The 23,546-nt window shown below is 42.3% G+C and overlaps 1 protein-coding gene across 3 annotated transcripts in view; it reads left to right on the top strand.

The window, feature by feature from the left end:
* ELOVL6 (ELOVL fatty acid elongase 6) overlaps positions 1-21,717 on the top strand; it is a 75,892-nt gene extending 54,175 nt beyond the window's left edge. For all 3 annotated transcript variants that reach the window (XM_064450115.1, XM_064450114.1, XM_064450116.1), the window contains 2 exons: positions 17,142-17,293; positions 19,278-21,717. In XM_064450115.1, coding sequence (XP_064306185.1) covers positions 17,142-17,293; positions 19,278-19,702 — 577 coding nt within the window. In that variant the 3' untranslated portion in view covers positions 19,703-21,717. The remainder of the gene's footprint in view (positions 1-17,141; positions 17,294-19,277) is intronic.
* The last annotated feature ends 1,829 nt before the right edge of the window (positions 21,718-23,546 follow it).

The following is a 23,546-nucleotide window of genomic DNA, read 5'->3' as shown; positions in this document are numbered from 1 at the left end:
TTTCACTTGGAAACCACTGTGAACACATGATCTTCTGAAATCTTTTGCTGAGAAATTAGTTTGGGATTAATTAATTTGGGAACTCAAGTTTTTGGGTTGTTGAGTTGTTTGTTTTTTTTCTCCCTAGCAGGTTTTTTGACTTATTTCAAGCATAGAAGATTTATTGTTGTCGGAAACGTTTTCAGTCTTTTCTTTTGTTTTGCACACTTTAATTGTTTTCACCCAGGCTGGTTATGTACTGAGGTTCTGGGGGAACAGCTCTGTGCTGCTCCCTATCAACAGGAACCCTCTGTTAGGAAGCTGACACAAGTTCATTTTTCAGTCTCATAAGACCCCAAGGAAACTGTTGTTGATTCACCTGCACATCAAAGTGACAGTCAGCCCTGTACTTCTGAATATTTCCTGGGGTTAAGAAATCTGCAAAAACACATCGAATCTGAGTTGCCAGTTTTATATTCATGCCACTTTGAACATAAAGTTGGGGTCATTCATTGAATTTTTTGCTTGGAGTATATGAAAAGTGTCATGCTGGCATCTCTAGGAATCAGCAGAGCTGAAACCAGGATTCTCACAGAAGGATACAAAGTCATTAATTCACATTTTCATTACATCTCAGCTGGATTTTTGTAATTCCTTTTATAGGCTGTAGAGTCTGTGTATGGGTAGCATTGCTATCAAGGAGCTTAAACATATATTTGATCACCTCATCTTCACACAGGACAGCAGCATGGCACCATTTTCATTTGCTCTCCATCCTTAAGGGGCTGCCAACAGAAGTCTCGGGGTCAAGGCACTAACTATTAGTAGTAAAAGGTTGTCTCCCCTAAGCAATACTGTCACGAAGTATGGGGTGGGGACGACGAAGAAGCTAAAACATCCAACGTGATGCAATAATTTGTAGGCAGAGGCTAAGCCTGACCATGACTGGTGCAGTCAGAGGAGGGATTTCTTTTTGTCTAGCCAAACCACACAACCATGATGCTATTTTCCTCACACTTAGATTCTAATTCAGATGCAGCTATGCTTTGTAGCAGTGGTGGGAATCAGTTGATGTCAATACAGGGTTTTCAGATATCTGTATTCCTGGGAAACGCTTTCTCACGAACTAGCAGGAATGGTATCAAAAGTAGCTGAAGGGTCACTAGCTGCTTGCCACAAAGCTAACCAGAGCCTCAAAAGCGAAGTATCCCAACAGCAACAGATCTTATATTTGAAAGACAAAACCAAAAAGGCTCGCTGGAAGAAGGAGACTCAGTTTGCTTTTATAAGACTGGTGTAATTGATTTGTTAGTGCAAGCACAGCAACATTTTGTAGAAGGATTTGCACTTGTTCCGCAGAGAGCTCCTGACAAGGCAGTCCGAAACACGTCTTTATGTGAGAAACTCAGTCCTGAGCTGAACTGAACAGAAAAGACTAAACATAAGTTTAAAGAAAGGATTTCAATTGCTTGGATTTGTGGCTCTGAAATACATTCTAGTTGTTATGCTTATAAGTAGGAAGATTGATGAAAAATCATTCAAATTTATGTCCTATCTCAAGAGCTGCCATTCACAGATACTTGCCATGGAGATTAAAACACACTTAATTTCGTATGTTGCTGAGCAACGCATCAAAATCTTAAAATACTCCAAAATTTTATAAAGGTCTTGACAGTACATTCAGACGGGAAATTAATTACTGAAAAAAACAATGTTTACCAAATAACATTAAAATTAATAAGCAGAATTTAAGGTTAATTAATAATCTGCTCTCATAAATTTAAAAGCAAGTGAATTCCATGTGAAACATTCCTTATATTTGTAAAGCATTAATGCATGTTCTCAGTAGGACATTTCTCAGAACCCAAACTACTAAAATGCTTAATAATTTATTTCTATAGGACAATGTTCATCTTTATACCGTTACCTGATTTTCCTATATAACAGATATTGGAAACATCTTTTAATCAGCACTTTGGAGCAAAAGTTGAAAGTTGGGTGAACAGTAGGAATTCAAAATGGTGTTAATCCCTTGGATGAGATTTAACAGTTTAACAAGAAAAAATTATTTTCTGTGAGCTGAACTGTAATCCCCATAGAGAAATACTAGCGGTGCTGTGTAGGGTGAATTCATACATTGCAAAACAAATGCTAGCTGGCATTAAAAAAACAGTGTAGAGGTGATAAAAATATATAGACTAAGAGCAATAAAGTACTGTCAAGATGTATCTCCAATATGTACCTTATTTATTCTAAGTAAGAAAAGCATCCCATGACAAATATCTTTATTCCCAGAATTGTAATGGATGCCATGTGACAAAATGTTGTGCCCATCCTCTTCTGAAATATCACCTCTTCGTTCGCTCTGCTGTGACTGCTGTGGACTCTGTTGCGTCCACCAAAGTCATTTTGGACGTTATCTGGTTTTACTCTTTTTACCTAATCAGGCCTAATTAAAAGTAAGCCAAGAAATCACAGTGAGACCTGGCTGAAGTTACTTTACAGGAGATATGGATGGGCCAGGCTAAAAATTCCTACAAAAATACCTTTTTTCAGTGCTATGCTGGGCCTCCTTTCTTTAAAAACTTTTTTCTCTGACTGTTTACGTGCTTGTTTGTCTTTATTGCTGGAAAATGGAACATCTTAGCAAAGTGAATTCAATACATTATTTGGAAAGCAGCTGTTGCACTCATTTTGCCCCTATTCCCTCCCCACTCTCACAATCAATGAGAGCATTGACACTCAGTTTGTCACTATGATTTATACCTTTCTCATGAGATCACCCTGTCCCAGCCCGAGGGAGCCCTCGCAGGCCACCACTCAGCATGAATGTCGTACTCAAAGCAGAGCCCCCTGGGAGTGAGACTTTTCCTCTCCATTTTAAATGGGGAGCAGACTGAAAAGTGTATTTGATGAATAAAGAACATCTGTCTGGTGGCTTAAGAAGGGAACTGTAGATAATTCATTCAAAAGAAATCAAACCACCCATCTGTCCCCCTGTGGCAGCACTTCTGCATTTCACTCAGCCTCAGTACTTGGGTCATGTGCCTGCTTAAAGGTCCCCCCCCCTGCAGAAATCCCTGGGGAACAGAAATCTCCGTGTATTTTCTTCTGAGTAAGTCCCCCAACAGCTTGTGCTTGTTTGAGACAGTGGGAATAAAACACTGAGAGGTGTTAACTTGCACGACCTCTCAAATCCAAGCATTGCACCTGCGGACGAGCGTGTTAACACTGCCAGAACGAGCAGTGTTCACACACAGGGTTGCAGACAGGCGTCGAGCCGTGGTTTAGCAAAATCACTGTTCTGTGATGAGTTTAACCTCTAAAGAAATGTGCATCTTCATGCCTGTACCATTCAGCATCTTCCCTAGCTTGCTGAATAAACAAAATATATTTATTATTTACCAACTGTAGGAGAGTCCCTGAGATCTGAACTTCTCTAGACGCTTGCAGGAGCAGTGCCCCAGGGAGGACAGACTGAAAAAGGAAGATCGATGGTCCAGGCCTGTAATTGCCATTAAATTTATGGATCTGAGCAGCTCATTACAGCTGTATTATAACTTTTAGCTTCTTTAAGCCTCCTTTATTCTGTCAAATACTAGTCTTTTCCTGTAACTTAGAATTTGCTTACTTTGTTATCTGCCTGTTTTACAGCTTTAGTGGTGGCTGGCTCCATTGGTTGGCTTGATTCTCTGCTAAATCTTTTACTTTATTACTTTTTGGCTTTATTTGCCTAGGATAATTTCAAACTCCTGAATACATACATTACAGTGCTATACACGACAGTTACTCTTCCAACTTGATACGTTTGATCCTGTAAGTATCTTTAATTTATCCTGCAGAAATAGATATGCCACTTTTTTCGGATTATCATTTAAAACACTGCAATATCACAGTTATTCTAAAATTTTCTTGAGATAATGTTGGATGCTGAGAATAATTTCCATAATGACACAGGAACAAGTGCAAATGCCCCTGAAGCATTCATTAAGGACTACTTAAGAGGTACACTGTGCTTATGAATCCTCATGGGCTACTTTAGAAATACTTAGATAGATTCCTTAATTCTTACGAGATTTTGCACCAAACACAGGGCTTAAGTTGCAAATTGATTTTTTTTTCTTTTTAGTAATTTAGCCACAGTCCAAACTTGCTGAAATAAATATCTAAGAACCGGGAAATGTTTCCTGACAGAAAAACATCTCACCGAGTATACAGCCTTCACAGGCTGCCAGGGATCTTCAGCTGCAACAAAGGTCCAATTTCTATTTAGTGATGGAAGAGTGAGTTATTGCTCGAGAAATAACAGCTTTCATCAAGAAATATTGTTCCTGCAAGTTGCTGCCCTCCATGTGCCAGATCATCAGGGAGCAGTGTCAGGTAACAGCACGCTGAGGAGGGCAAGACTGGATGATAGGTAATTACTATTGATTAGCTTGTAACTGAGTCTTTGGAAGTCAGACAAGAGGTACAGGGATGTGTGGGTAGAGCTGAAAAATTATTTTTCATTCATTGAAAGAAAACAGTTGTGTGTTTTTCAGCAGTGTATGGTTACACAGGTGTCTTGTAAGCAGCTTGTGCTATTCTCTCATGTTCCTAGGGTAATGATTGAGTGCAACTGCCCTTCAGCCTGACCATTGCTCCTTGTTTATCTCTACCATAACCCAGAGGGCCTTGTATAGCCACTGAGTGCTCTGTGTAAGACTCTCCATGCGAGTATAACCCTTTTTACCTCCACCAGTTATCTTCTCCTCTGTTGCAAGGACCACTTGTGGGAATCTGGCCCTGGCATTTGTTTTTCTGCTATACTTTATAAGCAGTGCAGGTTCTTCCACTGGCTCACAGAGCTTTGCTTTATTGATTATTTTTGTACTCTGCTCCTCAGGATTGTCTGAATATAGCTAATCCCAATCATAAAGAAGGCAGTTCTGGGGGATCAAATTGCATTTCCTGGAGAGGGAATTCAGGTTCCGTGAGGAGGGACTGGAAGACGGTAGCCGTGGTGGATTGATTTTTATCCACACATATAAATAAGCCTTCCGAGTAGTAGTTGCAGTAATTGGCAGAAGTGTTGAGCTTGCCACTTTAGCAAGGGAGAATCAGATGGATTTTACTCTGCTGTGGTGTTAATGTGATTAAAATCTCCAGATGACAGTGTCCATTGATCCAGAGCCCTGCAGAGATGTCACTGTTTAGGTGTGCTTAATGAGGTCCCTGGAGAGGGAAGGAAATAAGTTAAGCCTAGCTTTCTTTCCAGTTTTGTCAATAAAAAGGACAAAGAAATGTTTTTTGGGAGCCAGGTGAGTTGTGACTAGGAAATCTGTCGATGAGAGGGAAGGGTTGAAGGGAGTGGCTCCATGTCGAGTGGTTATTTGCCAAGGAGAAAACGAAGACTGATGCAAGGAGCACAGTATCTGCCCTCACTTGAAAACCACAGAGTGAGCTGTCATTTTAATATACCTCATTTCTCTCCCCAGAATTTATCACACGGGAAAGTAATAACCACCCAGGCATGTATGTATGTTCTTATGGGTATATAAACCTGCACAAATGATATATTATTTCTTAGAGCCATGTAAAATATTTGCACAATTTTAAAATCACTCTGAGCTGGCCTGGTTTCAGGTTTTGGACCCAACTGAAAACTCAAATGGTTTGGACTGAAAAGCTTGCTGGAGAGACATCTGGATCAGATACAGTAGAAAGGTCCAAAAAGCAGGTCTTGTGTGTTTGGTTTAGCGATAGGAGGTTTTTTTGGAGACGGAAGGAGAATTCTCTCAAATTTTGCTTTGGGATTTTGATAGGACTGAACCCAGACCTCAAAGTATGCGTGAACTTATGCAAAGAAAACTCTTCTGCCAAAAAGAGTGAAAAAACCTGCAAAGATCAGCACAACTTTTGCTCACACACATGGTGCTGAGACCTAGAGCACCCTATTATAAAACACTTCCAGTACTGCTGACCTCCAGGCTTTAGGGTAAGTGAGCACCACACTGAGAAAAGCATATGTTCTTTTTCATCTCCCCCTTGTCTTACCTTTTTCTTAACAATGCTGTGGCTTGCACTCCACCCTGAATGGGGCTCCATCACCTTCATGGAGGGCGAGGGAGGACTCTGCAGGTGAGCCGCAAGGCCCATCTGTTCTCCTTCTCGGTCAGGAGGCGGGCAGGGAGAGAGGCTGAGGAGCAGCTGAGCGGCAAGACAGTAGAAGGAAGGATTTTGCTGTTGGGGCATGTTAAATTCTTGGTGTTCTCATGCCCTTGCAGAGGTGGTAACTAACTATTCTAGTAAGTATGTTTTGGAGGCACCCAATTCTGTTATTCAGAGCAGCGGGTTATAGAGAGAGAATATGTACCAAGCATATATAATGGGCATGGTGCTTAATACAGCGTCGGTACGGTTCCTGCAACATTCTCAACCATATCCTGAGTGTGTTTCTGAGCTTTTGAGTCCGTCCTGGGATTTTTTGTCACCCTCTAAAGGAACCGTATTTGAAACAAGATCCAGCAGAGAGATGCAAACCAGTGTCTTAAATGCCTTTTCAATGACTTCCCAGAGCAGAGTAGCTGCTCAGAGCACAGCACCGCATTTTGAACGCTGTAGAGCCATGAATGGCTGGAAAGACTGCCTTCCCTGGTCTTTGTTTTCCCGGCTGCGACTGAGAGCAATGAAATCATGTCATTAAAAAAAAAAAAAAGTGGAGGAGAGACTATTTTAGCTGCATCATTCACCAGTCCAGTTAAACGGCACAGCCATGCAACCAGCCAACCCAGCACGATCGGGCAGGCAGCAGGGAAGTGGAGGCAGCAGCCTGCCTGCGGAGCGAGTGCTGGAGTAGCCCCAGTGCAGGAGGACCAGCGGAGCTCACTGTGGGACGCACAGGGACGAGACCTCAAAGCAGAGGAGCCGCAGAGAGTGCCCATCACTAGTTATCACATACACCTCCCTGAACAAAATGAACGTTTTTCAAATAATGCGTTCCCTCAGTTGAGGAGGTAAAGTTGCAAGCGGGAACAAAAGTGTTAGTCATGTCAAGCTTTCAGGGAGTTTGGGAAGCTAAAAACATTTCTTAGTCTAAAACATTTGTGAAAACTGTGCTTTTAATGACAATAGTTTATAGTCATTACGAAGAATATAGATACCTTATGGCCTTTCGGACACGTAGGCTGAAGGGGGTGAGTTCTGTGTTCTTTTTAAAGAATGAGATTAACATAAGTGCTGTTAAAAGACTCTTATGTTAATTTTTGAAAATGTGCTTTTAAAGATGTTCACTTACCATATGAAAAAAGGTAAATCATGGGACCAGGGCACTTTTTCCTTATTTTTTTCTTGTTCCTGCCCATTGTAGGAGAATAAATAATGGTCCCAAATAATTCTATCACTAGGCTAGGCCTTGGAGGACACAGGCGCACAAGGGAGTTACTGTGCTTCAGTTACCTGCCAGCAGCTGAATTGTGTAAGTGAGCACATGATTTTTTACGCAGAACTACAAAGGAGTAAACTATGGTAGCACAAACCTCCTTCTCTGATATTACAGTTTTACAATAAAATTGCCTTAGACAGAATGAGCTTGTAAATAGTTACCATAGTTCATTAGTACCACAAAAGACTTGGTAGCATGTTTTCACACCTGTGCCCAAAGTTAGTTTTGATAAAGGAAAATACAGGAAAATGATAACCAGAGTGATTTTTTTCCCCAGTGAAATGCAAACAATATAGGGCAAAAAGGAGTTCAGCTTAGGTGCACAGTAACATCATGATAGTCCTAAATCCCAAACAATCAAAAAACAAGGATTGCAGCCTTCTGCAAGACTGACTTTGAAATAATGAGGTTTTTCATTTTACAGTGAGAGTCTGGGGTTCTGTTTTTGGCCGTGGTTGACTCACTGGTTATGTCTTCAGGCTTTTCCTTCATAGACTTGGGTAAATACAAGCCTTTTAAAATTAACTTCCCACAGAACCAGTTGCCGTTGTTCAGGATTACAACCTGCATTTTTGTAGTTTTATCAACTGAGGGCATTAGTAAAGGAAAACAGGAGTTTTTAAAAACATTGGCATTGAATTTTCCACCTCACTAGCGTGTTTTTTCTACCTGCCTATGCCACAAGGAGTTAGGCGTTTAAAGCCACCTGCCACCACCGATTCTGATCCATACCTGTGTCTCTTCTGGAGATGACTGGTGCAATTAAGGGGATCAGGAGGGAGCATTAATACAAAGGAACTACAATAGTTAGAACAACTGCAAAACTTCCATGAGGGAGAAGAATCCAAGTATTTTCTTCTATGGCAAGGTCGGCTGGTGCAGTCCAGTCCTGTGTGAATTCAAGGGGTGGGACAGTGGAGGGGAGATAGAAGCAGGAATGCTCTTAAAAACTCACTTTGTAGGTTCACATTCTCTGAGACTTGTGTCCAGCTATGTCAGGCCAAATCCACGTTGGTATTTGCCTAATACATCAAGGGCAAACAGAGGGAAAGCAAGAGTCTGACTGCATCTGTGGAAGGCACATATTGCTCTTGTCTGGTCTTTCCAGGTAGGTCAGGAAGTTTTCAACTGTTTGTTTTTCTAGGACAGCACAGCTTTGTAGACTTGCACTACATCTCTCTGCACATCGCTCTGTATTTTTAGGTCTTGAGAGCATGCTGCCTAAATATCAGATGTGCAGACAATAGAAGTTTGGTATTAAGAGGTGTAACAACAGCTTTTTTTCCTAGAAACTATTTCTCTTTAAAGATATAGGTGTACCTTGGGTAATTAAGATGGAGGGTTTGGGACTTGAAAGTTTAGAGAGTAACTTTAGAAACAGAAAAGAAAATCTATAGTAGGTCGAAGGACCTTCTGAAGAAAATTCCTCCTACTGGAGTGAGTTTACTGTTAATTCAATAATGCTGTTTTCATTGATACAGAGTGAGGTCAGACCCCTTTCTGCTAACATGAAATGGATCTCATGGGTAGGGCACTGAACCACAACTCATGATGTTGCACATCATTTCTTACCCCGGCTCAGACCCAGATTTTGGACAGGACACGTAAATATCAGTTTGCCTCACCTCTCTGTCTTTGAAATGGGTCTTATGGTTAGCCACCTTACAAGGCTGTCACAAGAGTAAAGGCCATTAAGGGCTGTGAAATATTCACAAATACAGTGCTAAGGGCCTTGGAGGTGCCAACACCAGCAGAAGTCTGAAGGAAGTGAGGTCTGAACCTGAAGAGACCCGAACTTACAGACAGCTTTGTACTTAGCAGTTCTTTACACAGGGACGTCTGACCTAAAGCGGGTGCTGGTCTGAGGCGCTGGTAATTCTGGGAACAGCCCGAGCTGGAGGTGGTAGGTCACTTGGCTGCTGGAAAGCAGACAAGACCAAAATTTTGGTACAGCAACAGGAAGGTCTGCTCTGTGGTAAGAATGGAGATATCCTTCTCATCACAAGGGGATTCAATGAGGAGACAAGGTCTTCCTGGGGGGTAAAACGGGTGCTTTACAAGTGTTCTACAAGAACAGTTTTTCTGCAGGATCAGGTCTCCTTCTCTCCAATACTAACCTTGGCATTGCTTGAAAGCATTTCAGAAATGCTGAAGGATGATGAAACAACAGCCTAATTACATTAAATTTCTTTGCCATTTCTTATAAAAATAACAGGTGGGCTAAGTTCATCAGCCGTAATTTGATCAAGTGTCTCTCTAGGATTTCAAGGTAACTCACTATTAAGAAGTCCTCCTTTTTAAATGCTTGTAAAATGCCTCATAAATGTTACATTTAGAGTTGAGAGAGACCAAATCCAGTCAGTACTGTTCTTTGTCAAACTTTTTTATCACTTAGATGAACACCATATCCTTCACTTACCAAGAAGCTGATTCATTTCTTTTGGAAAATGTAACCCTCAGTTTCACAAACCCAGCAAAATATTTTTAATCACCAGGTGCAGACTTACAAAGCTGGTTCTTCTAGTCAGTTATTAATATATATAAAAATTTCATCCAGGCTGTCCTTGTGTCACATTGACCAGTTAGGATGTTGGGTGCCAGATCCTTTTCTAGGCTGCTTTTCAGTGAGATTAGAAGACATGTCATACTGCACTGCCTTACCCACAGCTCTCATTAACTCCTTGAAATCAGAATAAGATCCATTAATTCCATGTAGGTCACTGAAAAACAGCTAAATGGTATCTTTCTGTCACTGCCCCCATTTCAGTTGTACTTAATGATTGGTTTCTTAGTGTATGGTTTCTCACTGTACAGTAAAAATACCATGATTTTGCAATCAAAGATTAGCCTAAAGCAACCTTATTGTTTCTACGTATGTTAAAATTAAAAAACCAGGATTTGATGGAACTGTGTTTGAATATAGTCAAGGCAAACTACAACAGGAGTCACATCTGAGATAACATTTAAGTAGTCTGATGACCTTCTAGTGAAACTATATGTTAAAATTGTCATAGGATTAGTTACTTCCTTCTCTCATTTGGAGGATGTATTCTATCTGGAAAATCCAGCATTTTCAAAATATTGCACCATCACGCATTGCACGCTGCCCATGAAGGTAGTACTGCTCCTTCTTTCCCCCAGCAAAGCTGCCCAGATGTGGATGAATGTGCACAGCACTGGGAAAAAACAAACAAACAAAAAACATTAAAAGAATTAAGAGGTGATTCATTTTTTAAAAAATGGAAGGGGAGGAAGAGCTGCAATGAAATCTAGCCAGTCCACAAACACTGAAGAGCAGCTTGGGTGTCAGAAAGCAGGGGAAAGCAATTGCGAATTCTGGTGTTGTGCTGCTCCTTCGCTACGTTCTTACACTTGTCCACCCCCCGGAAGGGGGTCCCACGGGACCTGTGTTCGCTCTCTGTGATACCCTGTGAACATGTGCCTGTGGACTTTTAAGGAAACTTAATTAACCAGGAAATGTATTTCTCATGCACCCTTTACTTCCATATGCTGGAAGGCTGGTGTGTGATGGCAGGTCTCACCAGTCCCCTCCCTGCAGTGGAATGAATGCCATCTCTGTCGGGCAGGCTCTTGGGAAGGCTACTCTCATGGTTTTAATTCTTCCCCCAGCCTTGAAAAAGCCTGGCATGTCTACCCACAAAAGGATTTTTGGAACAATAGGCTTCAAATAAGCACCCAGACACGAGTAGAAGTCGGTAGGAGTAAGCTGTTCGTTCATAATTCTGGTCAGCATAAACCAGACCCTAATATCCTTTCCTCATTTGACACCATCCAGGTAACCACCTTAACCTGGACATTCCTTAGTATTTCAGCTCAACTTCAAAAACAAATTACCCTGACTACAGCAATATCCTGGAAAAAAATGCAGTTTCTTTTTTTTCTTTTTTTTTTTTTTTTAACAGTTGAGGGCAGACCCCACTAAACCTCCTGATTTAGCTACTAAAATTTTGTTTGACAGTCTTCTCTTCTTGACAGAAAGGTTAGCGGTTTCCCAGAGTACCCTGCTCCTGCGGGACCTGAAGCCACTGCAAAATGTAAGCATGGATTTTAGGTTGGGAGCAGGCCAACAGTTCATTAAATCTTCCGTCTTTCCCACTGGTTTGTTAGTATAATCACCACAGCAAGAGCAAAGCAGCAAGCACACTGTGATCTGACATACAAACGCATGTTCCCAGAACTCCTGCCCTGTTTGCTAGGACCCATCCTTGTGTTCTCCCTCCCAGGAGAGGGCCATTTCCCAGCACTGGTCTGCCAACTTTATCTGAAGTCACCTAGGAAAAAGAATTCTGCATCAACCTTGGAAAAAGACCTTCCCTCTCCTGGGTTGCAAGACAAGTGGTCCCTTCAACACCTGCATCCTCCGGAGGCGTCTGTGTTTTTCTAGGTAGCCAAATCTACTGTTCTTCTCACATGGCTGAAGCGGGGTTCTGTGTGAGACAGGTAGAAGTCTCCCACAATTTAATTTCTGGCAACAAAATCCATCAGTTTCTTAACAAAGCTGTCACCCAGCCCTTTTGCCTCATCCACTTGGTGCATATCCTTGATGGACTGGTACTCTCAGCGTGTGTTTCAGGAGACGGCAGAAGGTAAGAGTGATTTGAAAGAAGCTCGTCTTTACCAGCCGGAGAAGAAAGCCTCTACAAATACTTCCAAAGAACTACAAAACAAACCTACTGGTCATGTTGCAACATTGCTTTGTTACAAACTTATTTTTAGGAATTAATCAAAAGAACACAGCGAGCGAATGGCTGAAAGATATTCATATGGAGATTCACCCACCTTGGCACCTGCTGCTTGGTAAAACCAGGTGTTTCTGAGTTTCTTTACTGCCTTGGGGGTAACCGCCCAGTTGGGGCGTTCAGAGCTGTCTGATGAAGGTGGCTTCAGCTGCACTTCTTTTCAAGAAACTTAGTTCACAGAGTTGTTTCTCTTATAGATGCTTTCTCCGTGCATTTTGCCAGTATCAGTCCATATTTCACACGTTTTCTGTTGCTCGGCTAAGCACAGAAATACTCTGTTGCCCTTTTCCAGTAAGTGCTTTCTCTAGGCGTGCTCTCAGACTACCCTGCTGCTCTGACCTGTCAGACTGACCACATGCTTTCCGCCACCTCCCTGTGCTCCTGGGGCACAGGCTCACCTGCTGGGACTTGCTGGAGTCGCCATGTACACAGGTCAGGGCAGAATTAAGATTTCTTCTTTCCTCCAGCCAGGCCCCGGGCTGGGAGCTGGAGCCAGCCCCATGGGAGCTCCAGCTGGGTGCCCGGCCGGCTCGCTGCCAGACTAGCCCAGCACACCTACGGCAGGAGATAGTCTGACACCACGGAGACTGGTCAAACCAGCCGGGCACCCGTGGTTTGGGCCATGTTGAACAGCCTGTGGGCCTGGAAAAGGAGATCGCTGCTTGAACTCCCTACCAGGCCTTAATCTTGTGCAGCACAGCTGGGTCTTGCTGTGCGAGGGCTCCCTGCTGCTCTCTGCTGGTGCTGCGTACGCAGGATGGCATGCTTCAAAAATAAAGACACTCCACTTTTGACATGTAGCTTGTAGCTGACATATTTTACATTCACCTTAGCCATGGTTGACCTGTTATTCCGTTCAGTGCCATCTTTACCTAGTTCTGTGGATACAGTCTGCATGGTGTGTTTGGTTAGTTTAAGGGTTTTTTTAAGATGCAGACCAGAGCAGAGAATTTCTGCTCTGTGGTTATCACAGCAATAAAATCCTTTAGGAAATGTTGCTATATTTTGTGCAAAACTTTTAAGGTTTTTTTTTTTTACATGGAAGTCACATTCTCTGCTCAATTCTGCAGTGTTGATCCTGGACCGGGATGTCCAGAGGTGTCAGGAACCAAGTGCAGTGATGGGTCTGCATAGAAAGCAGCCCTAGCAAAAATGGGCAGTGTCGTCCTTGCTGCGAGGAGGAGCTGAGCCTGTTACAAAGTCCGCAGGGGTTGAACTGGAGGCTTGAGCTACCAGCTGCCCCCTCAGGCCTTTGAGAAACAAGTTCTTCACTCCCTCCTGGTAAGTAGGATGGAGGGAACAGAAAGTGGTAATAGGCTAACTAACGCCTGCATTGTCCTCCCATCAGCTACCTTTCCTTAATGCTGTGCCTAGCCCACACTAGCACGGGATGTGTTTTGAGGCCCTTGTTTGAAAACAAGTTTGTAAGGGAAAAGTATTCGTTTTTATTTTATTCATGGATATGTTTTGATCATATTATGGGCAGTAGAGTATCAGTTGGGCACTTGTTAATCTACCAGAGAAGTCACTGCCTGAAGGGAGGAGAATGTAGGACATTTTGAGTCTGAATAGATGAGAAAGCTGCATTAGCTGGTGCAGTTTGTTTCTGCTTAGTCTCTCTAGTTGCACAAGGCTGTAATTGTACAGTAATTCACTGCTACCTTATTTCTAAAATCCCTGCAGATGATTCCCACCAGACAGACTGCTTTGGTAAGCAGTTCATTTCAATATCTCACAAAAGCTATAGCAGAGAGCATGGCAAGGACAAAATGAAGCAGAAGTGATTTACTGAGCAAGCAATGTCATCACTCTGCTGCACATCATGTCTTTGCAAGACAGAAATTTGTTGGCTGATCTTACCTTACAGAGCAAACAAGATTAAGTGGCAGAGGCACAAAAAGCAGTCCTGGCTCTCTGGGTCCAAGGCACATTTGCAGGCATGCATTAGATATTTTTCTGTCTCCGGTGGCGTGTGCTTGTTGGCAAGATAGTGTTTTGGCATGCAGCGCCTCTCATAAACAGCTACCTGCTCATGGTGTCTATTTAGGTAATTGAATCAGTTACTTCCAGTTTGCCATCCTCCTTACTTATAAAGCCTTCCCTTGTGAGTTGTGCAAAAATGTGATTTGGTTTTTACTGATGAAAAATTCAGGGTAGACTAACTCACACCATGTAGAGCAGCAGCTGGCATCACTTCTAGAGTCATGGAACCAGAGGAAGCCACTGTGCTGCGAAATCATAGAAAAGTAAGTGTGTGAGTGTGAGTGCGCGCACGTGTGTGTGTGTGTGCTCGCGCGCTCCAAGGAGAGCTCTGCAGTATTTCCTAAACGGAAAGATAGGAAGAATTACATTGTTATAATCTCAAGGACAGCGAAGTGAAACCCTGTAATCCCCACAGCTCAAGTACCCTTTGGCTCTGTTATCAGTCCAGATGAAATCTCTGGGTGTCCATACTCAATCACTTACAGTTAAGTCAACATTTGCCTGTTGCCCGAACAAGAACTCTTCTCATCTGTGTTTGTGTTCATGGCACAGAATTCTCTTTGGTTTTAAAACGTTAATAATAAATGATATTTTAGAAAAGCAATACAGCTTCTGTACCAGGAAAGGCATGTTGCTTGTAGCTATTTGATTTCATCATTTAAAATTTCCCTTTTTTCCCCCATTTTAATGTCAGAACTGAGGTATTTGCTCATAGGATAACCAGCATATCATTAGATATTCTGCCTGCTCTTCCTCCACCCAGTTTTGCCACCACCCAAAACATAGGAGCAAGCAGCAGCCTGCCCTGGCTAGCTTGAGGAGTTCACTGCCTCAGGAAGCGATCAGATCACATCTCTGTCAGGATCTCCTGTCTCCTTGGGAATGAGAAATGGAACTGTTGAGAAAAAAAAAATGGCATGTGTTAAACACCAGAGAGAAGACAGAACGAGTTGCACCTCATTTCAAAACTCCTCCTGCAGGCTTCGGCACACTCTGCCAAGTTAAAAGGACCGATCCCCAAAAGATGTGAGAAAAGCACGCTGAGAGCATTTCTGGGAGGGAACAATCCTACACGGGCTGTGTGGATGCTAAGAATACTGCACTTTCTTCCACATGCAGGGGTGGATGAACATGAGAGACTGCAATGGCTGTCTTGCCTAAGCGTGGGAATATGTGCATTGCTTTGGGCAGTGCTAGTGGGAAACCCAAACACAGCCAAACTTCTTCAGTACACCTGTACCGCAGCAGGATGGTGTTCCGTTTGCACAGAGCACTGGAGGACTCATCTGGCAGTAGAGCCCATGAGCAAATACCACCATACAAATAACAGATAATAATAGTAGCTTCTTCGGTGCTCACTGTTGTCTGAATTTCCTGATGGCCCAGTGAAACCTCAGGCATCAAAATGTAATGGTGCAGGAGCTGGGATGTAACACTTCTCCCTGGGCGTGGGCTGGCTGTAGCGCCCAATCTGTGATGCCACTGACAGAAACCGAAGAGCACCAGGTAGCGTTGCACTCCGCTTGGTTGCAGAGTGCATGCAGTGAACAGGGGAGAGCAAGGTGCATTGCTCCTTAGCAGCAGGCAGGTTTGACTGAGTATATCAATGCTGCAGATTTGGAAATCCAACTACTTTGTCCAAAAATTATAAAAACTTAGGTTAACAGTTTTTATGCTCAGTGGGCTTACTTGACCCATCTAGTCTAACCAAGTGTCATAGAATTGCCATAGACCTCGACTTTTTAGGCTGCCTTGATGATTTTAAAACACATTTTTTAAAAAATACTGACTTCACAAGACAAGGACAAGTAACAGAGAATCCATAACTTCAGATGAACTGTACCTTATTTCACACATTTGGCATAAATGTTAGCTTGCATTGCCCACATGTGTCTACACATCAATTTTAGGTAGCTTGGTTTGCTTGCTGTCAGGCGATAGTCATGAAAGGCACCCAGGCAGAGCAGGAACCAGAGGATTCATGAGTAGGACAAGGTCACAGAGAAGTTAGAGGTGAGATAAGATGGAGCTGGGTAGCGGCGTAAAGTAAGATATACTCAACCCCAAAGGAGATTGGGCCTTTCTTTGCTCCATTTTTCTAAAAGCTGCTTGTTTCATCCAGTATTATCACAGCTTTTGAAGGACCAACAAACTACAATGTTAGACAATGGGCAAGCATGTTCTTGCCATGAGGCAATTCCTTCTGCAGAGCTCCTCGCTGCTGAGACAGAAGCCTTTGTTCCTCACATCAGCTGGATGTCTTTTGTTGCCTGAACCTATCCCCTCTGTAACTGCACTAATTAATACCATTGCAAGTCTCTTGATGTTTCATATTTACAGAACACCGTTACCTTGCACCGCACTTTGATGAGGTGAGGGTGAATCTGCTGTCTACAACTTGATTCAATGAGTCGATTCGTCTGTTAGCAATGACCTGTTAAGAGATGAAATATGGAGTCGGCACGTGCACCGAAACACCAGCCCTCACTGAGACCCCCCATCAAAATCTGCACACCCTACCTGGGTTTGTCTGTGCTCAGAGCTCCCGTGGGTATAACAAACATAGGGAGAGACAAGGGGAAGCTCTGAGGAAATCAGAAGGGGGAATTGGTCCTGATTATGTTGATGACAGATCTTTTTCAACTCATTTCTTGTAGTCTCCCAGCCGTCAACATCAAAACTCTGCACGTTGTTTTCACCTGAAGTAGGTGTCTCCCACTGCTCCTGAAAACTGAAGGATCATTCCTGTAGTAATGAAATAAAAACCATTGATGTTATCATTCCAGAGTTTCACCAGGGGATACAGCTGCAGTCCAGTTTACAAATCTGAGTTCGGAATAACTTCCCAGAAGCCAGCAGAGTTGCTCCACCTTTAAGGCTGTCTCAAACTTCTTATTTCAGCACATTTATGTCCTTTTTCTCATATTGATTTGAAGTGATGGCACGTAGGTTTCAAGTGTCCGCTCAACTTTCTTCATTTTCTTTTTGTTTTAAAGTATATTCGGTGCTGTTCGAACTGGTGCTTATATGCTGTACATTTTGATGACCAAAGGCCTGAAGCAGTCAGTCTGTGACCAGAGTTTTTACATTGGACCTGTCAGCAAATTCTGGGCATATGCATTTGTGCTAAGCAAAGCACCCGAACTAGGTGAGTACCCTCTCTCCCTTTCTCTCCCTGTGCATATTTAGAGCAGAAATATCTGTGCAGGAAGCACAAGAAGGTTGTCGATGCTGTCAAAATCTCATCTTAGTCTTAGAAAAACTAAGTAAACAAAACCAAGCCCAAACTCTGCATGTTTTAGTCTCTAGAGATTAAGTCCCGCTTGGCTGAAGTTAGAGCAGTGTGCAGTTGAATAAGACCATTCCCAGCCCAGGAAAAAACTGCAGTGATTATACACAGCAGGGAAGTCAAGAGGTAAGAGCAATCTGGTCCATACCTCTTCCTCAGCTACATGTAGGCAAATACAAGTAGCGTAATTGGTAGTCGCTCACCTGGTGGGTACAGAAGTGAAGGGTGGGCTGCAGCAGCTGTGTCAGCAAGAAGCTTTGAGGCAGGTTCTGCCTCCATTCTGCAGCGTTCATCCTTAAATACACATGTAGGCGTACAATTATGAACAGTAGTATGCTTCCTCCCTAAACATTGAAAGCTGTGGCTGTCTGCTTCCTCCAAATAGAAACCAACTTCCCATAATACCATTTGCTTTTCCAGTCCTGATTCTTATAAAATCCTGACTCTCCAGCAATTTTTTTTTAGTAAGGATACTTATGATATAGATGCCAAAGCCAACTTAATAGCCAGTCTGCATGTGTTCTCATCCCATGGCTTATAAGTGTAAGAAATGATTGGTTTAATGGGAAGGAGGAGACAGCGAGTTAGCAACCCGCCAGCTTTAATTTCAGAGATGCCCTTACTAAACCTCAAAGGGCTGCAGCACTCACTGTGTTCAGGTATACAGCAAAAATAAGTCTTTTCAGCAGAGAATTTGATTCAGCAAATTACAGGACAGCAATTCATCAGCATAAAAACTGGAAAGAGACAGACAACACTTGCCTTGCTGTGTCAGAATCCCTTGGTTTCCTGCTGCTTAAATTACTGCAAAACCACAGAAATGTAGTTGTTAAAACTAGAAAACGTCAGCTAGAACAGCACAGCAACAATAAATTGAATATATGATTACTTATGAAAATGTGAGTGAACATCTTGCAGCTAATGATGTAAATAGTAGCATTATGGCTTATTACAGACCTTGTGCAGACAGCGCAGTTTTGGTTCCACCCGTCACTAATGTTCATGATTTGGATTTCCTGGGGTACATATACGTAGAAATAAGTCCCCAGATTCAAATCTCAGGGATCTTTTTGGAAACACCATGTCTATAACAATAGAAAGCAAGTAGCATACCTATATACATAGATCTAATCCAGATGTTCAGGGTAATCATGAGAAGCAGAAGGAAATAAAAAGCAGGAAAGAGAAATAAAATTTACTTTTCTACAATAGCACCATGAATTTGCAGAAAAAATTGTGCATTTCAGCATAAACCAAATTCCTGTCTAGAAGCACTTTTTTTTCTGGCAGTTACGTACCTTTCAGTATTGTAGGTTGCACATGCAATAGCTTTTTGCATATTAGCTCAAAAGGGTCTACTGAGTTTAACTAGGTTCAGTTTGCACGTAGGCATTTGAATCAGAGGACACTGTGCTGCTTCCCCTTTGGTTTTTCTGCTCTCTGTTGAGCTGCATTTCTCTTCTAGTCCCGGTATATAATGGACAGTCTCACAGTCAGGGATGATACACAGACATCCACCTACCTCACCTCAGACTTTCACGGATTATGTTTGCAGCAAAGGGCTACCAGGTAAACCTAGGGTGTAAAACGGGTTATCCACACAGGAAAATGTGGATACGTTGGTTTTCCAAAGACTGTGTAGAGATTAGGAGCCAAGCTGGCTGTCAGATCAGACAGGCGCTCAGATCTAAAGCTGAGGTGCTTTTTCAGGCTCCAAAATATCATATACTCCAGCAACAGCAAAGGGAAGAGAGCACTGCAGTAATTATGGAATTGTTCAATGTGTTTCTCATTTCCTCCCCTCCTTTTTTTTTCCTTTTTTTTTTTTGTTGTTTTGTTACAGGTGATACAATATTCATTATTCTTAGGAAACAGAAGCTCATCTTCTTACACTGGTACCATCACATTACTGTGTTACTTTATTCTTGGTATTCCTACAAAGACATGGTGGCTGGCGGTGGCTGGTTCATGACGATGAACTATGGAGTACACGCCGTTATGTACTCTTACTATGCGTTGCGGGCTGCTGGCTTCAGAGTCTCACGCAAGTTTGCCATGTTCATCACCTTGTCGCAGATTACTCAGATGTTGATCGGTTGTGTGATCAATTACCTGGTCTTCTCCTGGATGCAGCAGGGCCAGTGCCATTCCCACGTGCAGAACATCATCTGGTCCTCTCTCATGTACCTCAGCTACTTTGTGCTCTTCTGCCATTTTTTCTTTGAGGCCTATATCGGCAAAACCAGAAAAGAAAGGAAGGTTGACTAGTGGTAGAAATGAGACAGAAGCCATAGCTCAGGGTCATCAAGAAAAACAAAATTATAAGAAAAGAAAATGGCACAAGGAAACACATATATGTATGTATATGGTGCAGCTAAAACTTGGCAGCTTAGGGAAAGTTAGCTTGGTTTAACCCAGTAAGTTTATGATCCTATCGTGGTGAGGACTCGCTGAATTCTACTCTATCTCAAAGGACTGCTGATGAAAGACAACTTCCTTCTTTTACCTGTCTGCTCTAGAAAAGAAAGGAGAAAAGAAAGAAGAGAAAAAAGGAAAGAAAAAAGGAAAGAAAAAAGAGAAGAAAAGAGAAGAAAAGAGAAAAGGAATAATGTTGAGGGGAAAAAAAGTACATTAAATAAGCAGTGTGTTTCCCCAGGGTGGAGGGGAGACTTTTATTTTAAAAAAAAAAGTTTCTAAATCCTTTCTAATATTTTTTCAGCGTTAAACTTGAACAAAACAAGGCAGAGAGGTGACAAAAAAAATCTGTCTATGATACAGTAAGATTGCAAAATTAAAATCTTTTTCATAGAAAGTTGATACCTTTAGCCAAAATGAAACCCAAAAGGATGTTTGCTGCATGGAAGGTGGCTGAACTCCACACTGTGGTCATGAATGGAAAAAAGAAGAGATTGATTTCTCTGCTGTGTACTCTGCTGGGGGAGCAGATCTGGGGCGCAGAGTCGCCTCCCTCGGAAGGTGGAAAGGAGCAGTAGTTTTAAGAGTTTAACATGAAAAGGAGCACTTTTGCAATACATATCTCAGAGAGTGCGTTTTTCAGTTAAAGGCAAGGAATTTCTGCAGCAGGATAAGTCATAGAGGGTTAAATCAATCAATATTTGCTAAATTACCACGGGCTAATAGCAGAGGGATGTTCAGGAAGGAGAGGGAGACAACTCCCCTCAAGTGATTTTTAGGAATTACCTGTTAATCTCAATTTAACCCGCAGCAACACTGAATTAAATGGGGGAAATCAGAAGAAATCCTAGTTAGCGAGAAGAGAGTGATATATCTGCCCGCTGTTCTCAGAACAGAGCCCTGTGGTACAATACGGATTCTGTATTTTTGTGGACGCAAGGATACCTGCCTGGGCAGGAAGAGGTGGCAGGACTGTGTGACATTGGGTAACACTGTGCTTTTGCATCTGCCCCCTGGGCAATGCAAAGATGTTCAAAGTGCCCTCCTCTGGTCATGTGGAGATACTACTACAAAACATACTCGGAATAGGTTTTTCTTGAGATTTGCGTAGAAGAAAATTAGTCTAAATGGAGTAATTTTGCTGCAACAGCTTAACTCTAAAGTCCAGAGAGAATTATCCGTCATAAAATATATATCTCTCTCTCTGCAGAATCTGTACTGTAACATCAGACTGACCACTTTAGAAGACACTATTTCCTCTCTGAAGTCAGCTACAGATATAAGGAGAAACGTATTTCACTCTGAACCTTAGAGTGTTAGTTGAGAACAGCCATATTCTTTCAAAGACAAGTAGATTGCATTATCTGTGGTATTCCAGTCCTTACAAAGCCAAATAAAATGTGTAAAAGTTCCTAGTATTTCAAAGACGCAAGTATGTAAACTTGATGTTAAATGTGTTAATGTAGTATTCTAAATTGTATCAGTTAGGTAGTTTAACTAAACAATTAGAAGAACTAGATCAACAAAATAGGGACTGCTGTTCTGCGTAGGATATACACACACCTATAACCACACCCATATGCACATTCTGTGAATTGTCAACGAGAAAAAAAAAGCCCAGTGGCAGAGAATCATGATTCCTGGCTAATGCAAAAGATTGTCATTATCTTTCTTGCTTTAATTTGAGATTGTACAGTACAAAGGTTTTGGTTTGGTTTTGTTTTGTTTTTTTAAATTATGATTTTTAGCTTTAATTGTGCTGTCATTCATGAAACAGAGCTGCTTTAGTATCCTGTTAAGAGATGACAAGGGCTTTTGGTGTCTCATTATATACAAAAGAAAAACAAATAAAGTTACATTCCATGTTATGTGAATGGTCTTACAAATCAAAAAGCCTTTGCAGGCTAAAATCATAATTATAATGAGCAGAAAATGAGTTTACATTTGTGTTATTTAAGTTATTGATGTGCTGACGTTATTTTATGGTACACAACAAATAGCAAAATGTGATATGCAGTAATGAAGCTATGATATTCATTAATAGGACTACTGTATACGTGGAAATATTAGACAAAACCAATTAAATGTGTAAACCATTTTGTTATACAGCTTGGGAGTAGATAATTGTGATGCTGAATAAGCCTTTTTCCTCATGCTTAATTTTGCCCTAGCTAAGAAGCTGGTTAAGACGACCAGTTAAGAGTGGCAAAGGCAAAATTAAAGTCAACTGCAATTAGATGAGAAGCACTGGTAGAAGCCCACCATCGTGCCATTTAGATCCTTAGTCCTGTGTGTCTTAGGTCTCTCCAGTAAAGCAAGAGGGGCTGGAAGTGGTCTGGGGTCTGAAGCTGGAGCAGAAAGCTTGGACCCTGTGAAGTCAGTGGAGGCTTGGCTTTGCTTTGGTCAGAGCCAGTGTGTCCGACTGCCTTTTATCTGAGCCAAGGGGAAAGAACCGCACATATCTCCTGCCAATTTGAGGCTTACAGCTAATGACTTAAAAGCCCCATAAACTTTATCAATAAGAAGCAACACTACAGCAAGGCAAGGACTCGCAGCCTAAGTTTAACACAGGTGGAAAACAGGGTGGGTTGCAAACAACCTACTGTGTTTCATACACTATTTTCCTTAATTGCATAAGAGAAAAGAACCACACCTGCCCATGCTGGATTTCAGTGCTGGCAATGCCAACACTGACTTCAGCGGAGCAAGAATTTCACCCGCTCTTACCCCATCCTCCCAAAGCCCTCGCAGGTACCTCTGCACTGTTCCCAGTGCCTGCTCCCCAGTGTGCCCACCACCCCACCAGCTGGGGCCAGGCAGGTGAGGCCGCCTCCTTTACTGCCTGGGAAGCACTTCCAGTACAGAAACCAGCCCAAGCAACCGCCTCAAAATGCAGCGCAGGTGTATCCCTGGCGAGCAGGGGAAACTCAGTGCTGAATTCAGTGGGCATCCTGGCAGGCGACTAGGCTGGAGGCAAGCATATGTGTAGGGAAGGAGCCCCAAGATCAAGCATGTAAGGGACAGTGGAAAATTAAGGTATATACATCGACACACTGGAAATTGGCTGTCACAGTGTCATTTGCTTTAGGAGATGATGCATCTCACATGCATTTACACAGGTCCTATAGCCCTACTGTGTCATTGGGCTTTTCCTCTGAGGGTTTCCACTGGAGTCAAATGTGGTAACTGGCATTAAAGAAATTGAGGATAAGACCAAAACCAACTTATACTGTTTTTCTTTTTTTTTTTTTTCCTTCTTAAAACATGCACACGTGATATTTAGACATCACATTTAACCCACTCGCATGTACTTAAACACTGAGCCAGTCAACCCTAATGTAAAGACACCTCAACAATACTCCAGCTGTACCGGCGTATGAGCCACACGACATAAACGAAGCTAATTGAGTCCTATTTATTTCCCCTGGTTTGAGCCTTGGGGTCACACTTTCAAGTTTTTCTGTCCACTGTCAGAACACTTTTTTTCCTGATTATATTCAAGAAAGTTGTAATTCTGCTGCATTCCCACAGACCATGAGGAACTCAAATGTTATATAAATTACACCTGTGACAACCACCGCAGATGCTGGGAATGCTGTTATTGGATTCACTGTTAAAGTCAGGAAAGTTACACTGGTGATAAGATCAGTCTGCCAGGGTCAAAGTCTGTGGTTTATGTTTTGACACATTAATCCAA

This window comes from Phalacrocorax carbo, chromosome 4, assembly GCF_963921805.1.
Source record: "Phalacrocorax carbo chromosome 4, bPhaCar2.1, whole genome shotgun sequence".
NCBI lineage: Eukaryota > Metazoa > Chordata > Aves > Suliformes > Phalacrocoracidae > Phalacrocorax > Phalacrocorax carbo.
Note: the sequence above shows the minus strand (reverse complement) of the source record. Positions and strands in the feature narration are given on the sequence as shown.